At 42.8% G+C, this 12133-nt stretch overlaps 1 protein-coding gene across 2 annotated transcripts in view; it reads left to right on the forward strand.

The window, feature by feature from the left end:
- The first annotated feature begins 10882 nt into the window (after positions 1-10882).
- The window catches only part of Il2ra (interleukin 2 receptor subunit alpha), a 42178-nt gene continuing 40927 nt past the window's right edge, over positions 10883-12133 (forward strand). For both annotated transcript variants that reach the window (XM_031359263.1, XM_031359264.1), the window contains exon 1: positions 10883-11128. In XM_031359263.1, the coding sequence (XP_031215123.1) occupies positions 11065-11128 (64 nt within the window). In that variant the 5' untranslated portion in view covers positions 10883-11064. The remainder of the gene's footprint in view (positions 11129-12133) is intronic.

Below are 12133 nucleotides of genomic sequence, written 5' to 3' on the forward strand. Positions count from 1 at the left end.
ATCAAAGAGATTAACATAAAACCAGATACACTGAACCTGATAGATGAGAAAGTGGGAAATAGCCTTCAATGGATTGGTACAGAGTCAGACATTCCAAAGAGAACACAGATAGCAGAAGCACTAAGATCAAATTAGAAAATGGAACTTTGTGATGGTTTGTATATGCTTAGCCCAGGGAGAGGCACTATTAAGGGATGTGGCCTTGCTGAAGTAGGTGTGGCCTTATTGGAGTAAATGTCCCACTGTGGGCATGGGCTTTAATACCCTGTCCTAGCTGCCTAGAAGCCAGTCTTCTGCTAGCTGCCTTTGGAACAAGAGATGGCACTCTCAGCTCCTGTGGCCCTACGCCTGCCTGGATGCTGCCATGCTCCTACCCTAATGATGAGCTGAACCTCTGAACCTGTAAGCCACCCCTAATTAAATGTTATCCTTTATAAGAGTTGCCTTGGTCATGGTGTCTCTTCACAGCAGTAAAACCCTAAGATACTACCAAAAGATAAAAACTGACTCAGCCACAAACCCTTGGATAGACAATGCTGTCCTGCCTGCAAGACATGCTAGTGCCATGGTGTCACAAAGTTTGTAGGAGTGACCAACCAATGTCTGATTTGTCTCAATACCTACTTCACAAGATGGAACCCATGCACAACACTGCTTGGGTAACCAAGAATCTAAGATGAGACTGCCCAGGATAAAACCAAATACTACTGTTCTAAAACAAGACAAAACAAAACAACAACAACCACAACAATGAGGCAATGAAATAACTCCTAATGTCATTCCTGATGTTTCCACAAATCACTGCCTTGCTCAGCCATCATCAGAGAAGCTTCCTCCTGCATAGATGGGGACAAATACAGAGACTCACAGACAGACATTATGTAAAGAATGAGAGACTGTGGATCCCTAGGTGGGACAGTCTCTGGATGGCCTTTCCTTTAGTCTCTGTTCCATTTTTTGTCTCTGCCTATCCCATTTGCAGATACTAAACTCCCACACTACTGCAGATGCCAAGAAGTGCTTGCTGACAGGAGCATAATATGGCTGTTCCCTGAGAGGTTCTGCACACTGACCAATACAGATGCAGATACTCACAGCCAACCATTGGACTAAGCCCCAATAGAAGAGCTAGGGAAAGAGCTTGAAGAAGCTCAAGGGGATTGCAACCCCATATGAAGAACAATATCAACTAACTGGACCCCTGGGAGTTCCCAGGGACTAAACCACCATTCAGAGTATACACAGAAAGAGACATGACTCCAGATACATAAGTAGCAGAGGGTGGCCTTATCTGACATCAATGGGAGGGGAGGGAGGCTTGATGCCACAGTGTAGGGGGATGCTAAATAGGTGAGGTGGGAGTGGGTGAGTGGGTGGAGGAGCACCCTTATAGAAGCAAAGGAGAGGAGGGAGAGGGAGGATGGGATGGGGATTTGTAGAGGGGTAACTGGGAAGGGGACATCACTTGAAATGTAAATGAATATAATGACTAATAACAATAAATAATAATAATAATAACAACAACAACAACAAAAGAATGAGAGACCTTTAAACACTCAGCCCTAAATGGAATATTCTCCATCGAGTCTGTTCCCTTGGGGCTCAGGGAAACCAGTAGAAGAGGTGGGAAGGATGTAAGAGCCAGAGGGGGTGGAGGACATCAAGAAAACATGATCCTCTAAATCAGCATGATCAAAGCATGTATGAAGAGTGAAGCAGGACTGGAGAGATGGCTTAGTGGTTAAGAGCACTGACTGGTCTTCTGAAGGTCCTGAGTTCAAATCCCAGCAACCACATGGTGGCTCACAACTATCTGTAACGAGATCTGACACCCTCTTCTGGTATGTCTAAAGACAGCTACATTGTACTTACATATAATAATAAATAAATCTTTGAGTCAGAGTGAACTGGGCTAGAATGAGTGGGCCTGGAGCCGTAGGAGGTCCTGAGTTCCGTTCCCGGTGACCACATGATGGCTCACAACCATCTGTACAGCTACAATGTACTCATATACATAAAATAAATAAACAAATCTTTTAAAAAAGGAGTGAAGCAACATACACAGGGCCTGTGTGGGTCTGCACCTGGTCCTTTGCATGTATATCATGGCTTCCAGTTTAGTGTTTTTATAGGATTCCAGAATGTGTGAATGAGGTGGACTCTGATTCTTGTACCTTCTCTTGGGCTCTTTTCCTTCTGTTTGTTTTGTCCAAATCCAGTGTGTTAGTTTTTGGTATAGTATAGTACAGTTATAGTCATAGCATAGCATAGCATAGCATCATCCTTTGGAAGCCTATTTGTTTTCTAATGAGAGACAGAAAAGGAGTAGGTCCAGAAGGGAAGGGATGGGAAGGGGAACTGGGCAGAGTAGAGGGAGGAAACCCATAATCAGGATATATTATATGATAGAAAAAATCTATTTTCAATAAAAGGAAATAATTTTAAAGAAAGTAATTAGGGAGTAAATATGATCAAGTATATTATATGAATGTCTGAAAATGTCATAAAGAAATAAAGTTCTTGGTATCATTGTTATACACTAACTTAAAAAAAAAAGAGTGATCTTGTGATTACACTCTTCAAAGACAACCCTCCAAAAAGGAGGAGGCCGTTGCGGGGAATGGTGATTGAACAGGAAGTATAGAGGAAAAAGTGGGGAAGCCATGTTGAAGAGGGTAGTCTGAGGCAGAATATGAAATCTTGTAAATATCAGGACAAAGAAACTGGGATTAATTTCAATGTGTTTTGGGTCATTTCTAAGATTAACGTGGAAAAAGAAGGGAGAAATGTGTTCTTGGGGAAGTAATGAATGAGACCAGAGGAGGTGTTAGGGATGGCTCAGTGGCTAGGCACTTGCTTAGCATGTGCCAGGCCCTGCTTTAGTTACCAGTATTGGAAAAAACATAAAGGGTGGCAGAATGTTTGAGTCAATGATGTCAGTTGGAAAGCTATAGTTACATAGACGTCTAGACGAAAGGTGACACCGACATGACTTCACCTTCCTCCCAAAACCCACAGAACCTCACAATCTTTGCCTCCAGCAGTCCCTAGAGTTCTTCAGTGCTGGCTTGAGAGATTGAGCTATATTTTATTGTCCATACTTGAGTAGAACCAGGTCAGAGGAGGTCAGGGGGCCTTTCCTGATACCTACGTGGCAGACTCAATAGAAAACGGGATCATGGATTATGCGAGGGGTGCATCAGGCAACACAGTACTTGCAGCAAAAGCATGAAGACCTAGGTTTGACACCTAGGCCAACATCAGTGGTGCCCTATAATCTTAGTACTAAGAAGACAGACAGGACTTGATAGCCAAGTAGTTCAGCAAAACTTGGCAAGTCGCAGGCTCAGTGAGGGCCACGTCTCAAACTCTGATGAAGAGTGACTGAGGAAGAAACTCCAACAACAACTTCTGGTCCCCAGACATCTGCAAACACACACACATAGGAACGTGCACACACACATACACACAGAGTCACACATACATACATACATACATACATACATACATACACACAATTCAAACACACACATACACACAAGCAGACACATAAAAACAGCCATGCACACACACAAATACACATACGCAAATATACAGGCATGTGTGTGCGCACACACATATACATTCATACACACACATAAATGCACATGCACACACAGTCACACACACAAATACACATACACACAGATACACACATGCACATGCACACACAGTCACACACACACAAATACACATACACACAGATACACACATGCACATGCACACACACACATCCATGCACGCACATACACACAGTAGGAATCTGTCTACTAGTTAGCATAAGCTGCCAATGATAGCAAAGCTGATGTTTGGTTTTCAGTGTAGGAACTGAGCTTGTGAGTCTGATAAGCTATTTGTCTCCCAGTACTTTATTAGGGGGGTAATTCACCAGTCACACAGCCCCCTCTGGAGCTCAGCATTTGCACAGAGGACAGCTCCTTTGTGCATAGTGGATTCTGGTTTTCCACAGGACCTTGTCTAGTAAAAATCTAGTGGAAATTACAAGCTGAGAAATTCAGCCCTATGCCACAATAACAGGATGCACCTGTAGATTTCACAGAATTAGCTGCTGTCTTCTCTTAACGCCAATTTGAGAGAAAGAAGCCTGTTTGTCTGCTGCCAACAGAATAGGGCAGAAGCTCAAGCGTTCCCATATATCTGCAAATGATGGGAGTTAGCAGCCCCAGCGACGCTGTCCGTCTAGCGGCCACCTAACAAAGGCTGAGGCTTGCTTGCCTCCCTTCTCCACCATGCTCCCACTTGATGACTCCTTTGGGACTTACCCATTTGGAATGTGTTACAGTTAATAGGGACTTGCCTGGCCCTGCCTCCCCATCTCCATGGTGAGATTTCCAGCTCTTTGAGAGCAGGAATTCTTTTCAGTTCGTTTTTGATTACACACTCTGGCGTAGGGCCCACTTTCTAGATCCTTAACTAGTATTTTATGGGATTGAATTCTAGAAGAGCACATGAACTGTGTAAAGGTGACATCGTGGGCACGTAAATAGACATCCAAACATCCATTGTGTTCACACAATAAAGACTCAGTGCCCCATAGGCTAAAAACCACCTCTAACTCACCCAGAAATGCAATAAATATTTAAATTATGGGTTCCCTGAGCTACTAGCCATCCTAGAAAACAAAGTCCTCCTCAGCCTCTCCTTTTCGACTTTCCCCTCCTCACCTCCATTTTCTTCTCCTCTCTTTGTACCTACCCTTTCCAGTCCTCTCTGCTACCCTCCTTCTCTCTATTCTTCCTTTCTTTCTCCTCTCCCTTCTCTTTCCTCAGCTGTTTTCTCCCCTCCTCTCCTCCTTCCCTCCTCTCCACCCTTCTTCCCTCTCCTCTCTGGTTTCCTTCTCCTCTCTGCTTTTCCTCTATCCTCCTCCACACCACGCCCCTTCCCTCTTCTTCCTTCTCCTCTTCTAATTCTGAGACCCACAAATGAGCGCATGGCTCTTGAGAGAGAGGAGTGAAAAGACGGAGTGAGGGAGCTTTTATGTGGTGTCCCTCAGGTAGGACAGGCAAGGCTGACAGTGCCAAGGATCAGCGAGCAGCTGCTTCCCTTCTCAAGGGTTGTTTTTTTTTTTTTTCTCCTTGAGTAGATTATGGCGGAGATGAGGCCTTAACGTCTTCACTTCAGAGCCCAGTGTAGCAGCTTGTTAAGTTGCAGGTGCTCAGTCAACACGAGCTCATGGCCTGCTTGGCAGAAATGCCTGGCACACAAAGAAAGCTGTGCTCAGAATTCTAACACAACCCCAAAACCAATTCAACTCCAGAATGTATAAGAAAAAATAATTTAATTTAAAAAGAACATCTTTGAAGTGTTGAGGAAAAGGGTTACTACTACAAAAGAAACTATAAACAATTATTAGCAAATGATTTTTTAGGATTATTTATTTACTTACTTACTTATTTGAGACAGAGTTTCTCTGTGTAGCCTTGGCTGCCTTGGAACTCATTCTGTAGACCAGGCAAGCACTGAACTCAGAAATCCACCTGCCTCTGCCCCTGGGATTAAAAGCATGTGTCACCACCAACTTTTTTATTTTTATTTTTTATTTTTTTATTTTTATTTTTTTTAGGATTTCTTTTACTCTCTTGATTGTGCCCTCAAAACTGCCCCAGTCATTCTACTCCATCTTGATACTATCCATTTACCACTTTTCTTTTTCTTTTTCTCTTACTAACTCACTTTCTATGTGTATTTATGTACATGGAGTGCACACACGTGTTCATGGGTGTACATGTGTGGGTATCTGAGCTCCATGGTGTGTGCACACTTGCACATGCATATTTGACATCGGGTGTCTCCCTTGGTCACTTTCTACTTCATTTTTTTGGGGGCGGGGCAAGTCTTTTGCTGACCCCAGAGTTCTACTGATTCAGAGAGCCTAGCTAGCCTGCTCCTTCTGAGGATCCCTTTCCCATCCACTGAGTGTTGGAGTTAGAAGCAGCCACTGGGATGCCTTTGCCCTTGGGTTTGGAGGTTTGCAGTGGGGGCTTCACACCTGTGTGGCCAGTGCTTTATCCATTGCACCATCTCCCAGCCCTTCAGCAATTTTTCTATAGCAGCAATTTTCTCACTCTTTGCATCTCTAATTGGTGAAGCCTTGCCTACAGCTCAAACATATCAGTGAGGCAGAGATGGAGAAGTGCTGGGGATCAGAGCCTCAGACACACTAGCCACACACGCTATCCCTGAGCTATGCCCCATCCTGAATCATGTCATAACAGCTGAAAGTAAAGATAAAATAATCCAACTGATACCTGTTTTAAAAGGTAATTATTTATTTTTACTTACTTACTTTTATTTTATGATCATTGGTGTTTTGCCTGTATGTATGTCTGTGTGAGTGTGTCAGAACTCCTGGAACTGAAAGTCCAGATATTTGTGAGCTGCCATGTAGGTGCTGGGGATTGAACCTTGGTCCTTTGGAAGAGCAGCAAGTACTTTTCACCACCGAGCCATCTCTCCAGACCAATTATCTTTGTTTTTTATATGTATGAGTCTTTTGCTGTATGAATACAGATAAATGCCTTGTGTGTGTGTGTGTGTGTGTGTGTGTGTGTGTGTGTGTGTACAATATCCTTGGTGGTAAGAGAAGGGAGTCAGATGTCCTACAACTAGTGTTATGGTTGTAAGCTGCTACATGGGTACTGGAAACTGAACACAAGTCCTCAAGAAGAGCCACTAGTAAGTCCTCTTAGCTCCTGAGCCATCCCTCCAGCCCCTCAGGAGCTGCTTTAAATGATAGATAATGGGTTATCTACCATTTAACACAGTTAGAGGGAAAAAGTAGTTCTACTGTTCTGTGCATGGTAGGATAACTGTAGTCTACAATGGCTTATGAGAGAGCGATCTGAATGTCTCCAATAAACAGGAATGAAAAATTCAAGGAGATGGAGATGCTGTCACCAGACTCCATCATAACACACTGCACGTATGTACTGAAGTGTGACACTGCACGTATGTAGGAGATGGAGATGCTGTGAGCAGACTCCATCATAACACACTGCACGTATGTAGGAGATGGAGATGCTGTCACCAGACTCCATCATAACACATTGCACGTAGGTACTGAAGTGTGACACTGCATCTCATAAGTGAGTACAAAAGAATGCTTTGGGTCTGGAGGTAAATGGCTCAGCGAAGCATGTACCTAACATTGATGGGACATGTACCAGTACATGTAAGACCCTGGATTCCATCCCCAGCCACAGACCAAACCACAACAAAAAGCCCAACTTCTTGAAAATGTTAAAGAAAAACCTTAGTTTTTTATTTTTTTTTTTAAATGGGACATTAGGGCTTCCAGAACCAGAGAAAATAAGAGGAAAGTTAACCTGAAAAATAGAAGATAAAACCACAGTAATAGGATTTAAAAACAAACAGAGAGCTAAGGTGACTAGTTCTACAAAATACCTGTGCTAAAACAGTTTACATAAATATTTTGAACTGATCCAACAAAAAAATAATGGAAATGTAGTCTGGGCATGGCAGCATATGCCTTTAGTCCCAGCACTTGAGAGGCAGAGGGAGTAGATCTTTGTGAATTCACGGTCAGCCTGGTTGGTCTACATAAGAAGTTCCAGGGCAACCAGGGCTTCATAGTGAGACCCCCAACTCAAAAAATATTCATGGAAACATTATAAATACTTCAAATGTGAAGGAAAAAAGGAGTCCAGGAGAGTTCTTATCTCGGTAACATTTTGTGTGAAGAATGAAACCATCTGCAATAGAAAAGAATGAATAAAAGGGGTTTTCAGGCTGGAGAGATGGCTCATGGGTTAAGAGCATTCACTACTTATCCAGAGGTCCTGAGTTCAATTCCCAGCAACCATGGTGGCTCCCAACCATCTGTAATGGGATCTGATGTCTTCTCCTGGTGTGTCTGAAGACAGCTACAGTGTATTCACATAAATAAATAAATCTTAAAAAGGGGGAGGGTTCACCAGCATGAAGAACCCGCCGCCCTCCGAGCTCTGCTTCCTTAGCCCATGCGTGCCCTCAGGCTTCCTTTGCTCTTTCACACACATTCTGTTTCTCCCTTCCTGGGCTTCCCTATGCTCTCTGGGGCTTGTGGTGTTTCTGAAAGTACCCTGACAAAGCAGGAGAGCCAGGAAAAGGAAGTGAAAGGAGATCTGACTTCTCTCCTCACCTTCCTCCCTCAGTTCATGTCCGGCTTCCTCTCCAGTCTTGACTCTGAGCAGCAAAACCCTTATGTTAAAAGTTAGTGAAGTGGAGATTGTGGGAGGACTAGGACTCAAATGTTAGTGTAAATTGTAAAAAGATCATCTTTAAAGACCTTCCCATACTGTGAGGACAAGAGGACTGCTGACGGAGACCATTAACTCCTTCCTGTAAGTGGAGTTGAGCTATCTCTCTACTGTTTGCTTAATAACCATGTGGTTTAACTCAGGCTAGTGAATTTGACCTCTGCTAATGCCCACAAGTTCAGTTCTTGACTCTTATATTCATTTTTCCCTGTGCAAATACTCTGCCAGCAAGCTTTCATATTACTTGCATTTATAATAAACTTATTTAGGTGTTTATTATTTTATGCCTTGGGAAGTGTTTTAACATCTCTCAGCCTTCATTTCTCTTGAAATTTTACTCTTTTCAACATACCATACCAATTTTGGCATTCCAAAATCAAAATCTTAGGGTTACTATTGCTATGATGAAACACCATGACCAAAAGCAACTTGGGGAGGAAAGGGTTTATTTCACTCATAGTTCCATAGAATAGTTCATTTTCAAACACAGTGACAGCAGGAACTCAATCAGGGCAGGAACCTGGAGGCAGGAGTTGATGCAGAGGCCATGGAGAGAAGTGATTCCTGGCTTGCTCATTATGGCCACCTCAGTCTCTCTCTCTCTCTCTCTCTCTCTCTCTCTCTCTCTCTCTCTCTCTCTCTCTCTCTCTCTCTCTGTCTGTCTGTCTGTCTCTCTCTCATAGCACTCAGGACCACCAGCCCAAGGATGGCAACACCCATAATAGGCTAGGCTCTCCCCCATCAATCACTAATTAAGAAAATGCCCTACATCCAGATCTTAGGGAGGCATTTTATCAGTTGAGATTTCCCTCTTTCCGATAACTCCAGCTTGTGTAAGATTGACATAAAATCAGACAGCACATCATTCCATCCTGTTTAGACGTGTCCTATAGCTCAGATTCTATCCTTCAAAGTCCTCCTCACCATCAACCCAACTGACATTTCTACCCTCACATTCCTTTAGCCTCCTACTCAACTGTACTTCTAGTTAGCTGTTGAGCACAGCTTGTACCTGCGGGACCTACCTAAAAGGGCTACATTCACTTATGTCTTTCCTGAGCATAGTTATCCATAACGTTCCCCTTGCTAAGCATCTCCCGCTCTTCTTCATCATGATCACTGCACAACTACCACATCCTACTGTTAGAAAGAGCAAAAGCTCACCTCTAAACTAAGAGGAGACAATCTAGGTCAGATAGTTGATGCCTGATATGACGTGCAGTTTCTTCTGAGAAGTACCAAACATTTCTGATAAGAGTGTTGAGCAACTTCCTGATATGCTGAGACTCAGCTTTATACTGTTGACTGACCAACTGCCTGTCCTGAAGGAACATTAGTGACCCTTAGACAAATGTTTCTTAAATTAATCTATTGGCATCATCTAGACTACCTTTTCTTCCTTAAAAGTCCTTGCCAGGAAAGAAGCATTTGAAATAGACTTAGTGGAAACTACCTATTTCCAGCAGGTTTAAAACAAAACTTGGACATGTGCTCACAAGCATTTGTCAGAAATGGCTTGAAATGTATGCTTATTATATATTTATGTTCACATGTCTTAATGCTTCCTGGTTGAACACCCATATGTGTTTTGAAATAAGTGATAATTTCAACAATTGGATGTATTGGATGTAGTCTGTCTCCAGAGCCCACAGTGTGGTGTCTTTATCCTAAGATCCTCAGACTCTTAAGAGTTCAAAGTGCCTGTGACACCCCTATAAACAGTCTACAGATTTATTGATTATATGCAGGCATGCATTTTTCCCTCAAGGGAGAAAATTAAGATTTTTACCAGACCTTATTTGCAAAACAAGATGACAACAACTAGGCTAGAAGTTAAAAGTCATATCAATAGTGGATGACAAGACAGCTTGGTGACACTACGAGAGAAGACAAAGGGTTCTTTCTGAAAGGCCTCCTGGTCTCAGATTCCTGAGAAGTCATACTCAGAAATCTTCCATTGTAAATGCAAACACATCTGGGCAACAGTCTATATCTTCTGTATTTGTGGATCCCACACCCATGGAACAATGAATCGTGCATCAGAATTATTCAAAACCACCTTGCATGGACTGAGCCAATACAGAGGTGTTAGCGTATCTTCTTGCCCTAAGCATACAGCACATCCTTGAACTCAGTTATACTTCTAAGAGGGCTCTAGGGTCAGGCCAATTTAGATGAGATGCCCATCTTTGGCTAAAGATGCCCTTGCACCCCCTTGCATGACCTTGCTTCTCAGTCTTTGTTGAGTCTTCTGGGGGAGAGTCCCCCTAGAGGAATCAGTTTACAAAACCCTAAGCGAGACCACTGCCAAGAAGTGCTTGCTCACCCCTCCTGCCATGGCAGGGAATCCCCCTTTCCTTGTACGGTCAAAGCACAAAACAGGACTCATAAGCGAAGCCCGATCCGTCTCACCAAACACTGCCCACACCTCCCAGTAATTGAACTTGAAAAAAAAAAAACTGGTTTGAAAAATTACCACAAACTATATTGTCATCAAAAAGCACTTCCTATATGAGATCACAGAACAGAGTAGGCACAACTTCCTGCTGAGCAGATCAGCCTAATGCTTAAATAGAACAACTCCTGGCTGTCATTGACATTGTATAAAAGCCAAGATGACAGACTGGGAGGACTGAGCCCTCGTTCTGGCATTCTCCCAGGAGGATGCAGAAACGGGGTTAACTCAATATACTACAGAGAAGTTCATCCAGTTCCCTACTCCATCCTGATCCCACGTGCCAGGAAGATGGAACCACGCTTGCTGATATTGGGGTTTCTCTCATTCACCATAGTACCCAGCTGTGGGGCAGGTAAGAGGCCAGGGGCTGGCCTGGGAACCTTGAAAAGACTAATGGAATCTTAGTAAGCCTACATCTCCTCAGCTATACAACCAGAGGGAGCCATGAGGTGAAAATCTTTGAAGAGGGAGCTGAATCATAGGTTTTACCTCTTGTCTGTGGACCACCAGGACCTCTTTTTGTGCCTCAGTGGTCCCTAATCCATCAGCCTTTCTTAAAGTAGCAGGGAGGAATTTCTCATTCATAGTCCTATTTAGGTTTCATTCCTAAGGATGGTTTGGTTTTGCTGTCTTGGAAGTTTCTTGTAAATGTCATTTTATGGCAATTCCAGAAAACATAAATATACTCATTTTCAGAGCTTGACTTTTCTCTGCTCCTCTGGGTGTAACTTCTGTGTATGTAGATGTATGTAAACTGTGAATTCCATCATCATGGATTTTGTCAGGTGTTATTTTAAGAAATGAAAACCACTACTCCACCACCAACTCAGACATCAACAACTCTTCTTAATTGGGGATGAATTTCCTAATACCGTTTTTTTTTTTTTCTTGCTAATCCAGAAAGAGAAATAAGGTTTGTGGAAATACATGTATTTCAGGTCTATTAGATAGATGGTAGATAGATAGATAGATAATAGATAGATATGATATGATAGATAGATAGATAGATAGATAGATAGATAGATAGATAGATAGGTAGATAGATATAGAGAGATGGGGATGTCTCACTATGTAGTCTTGTGTTGCCTGGAATATGCCATGTAAACTAGTTTGGCCTCAAACTCATAAAGATCCACCTGCTTCTGTGCATACCCCCACACAAGGCTGAAAATACATCTTTTTGAAAGCCTACAGTTTCATTTTCTTAACTTCTAGGAATTTATTATTTAATGACCCCAGAAAAAATGTATTAAGAGTAAAATTATGACCTATACACGAAGCTTGGTTGCTGACTTGGGGGCAAGTGATCACACGGTAATGGGCCACTCAGGAGCATCTTGGCTTTAGAGTTAAGATG

This window comes from Mastomys coucha, unplaced genomic scaffold, assembly GCF_008632895.1.
Source record: "Mastomys coucha isolate ucsf_1 unplaced genomic scaffold, UCSF_Mcou_1 pScaffold7, whole genome shotgun sequence".
NCBI lineage: Eukaryota > Metazoa > Chordata > Mammalia > Rodentia > Muridae > Mastomys > Mastomys coucha.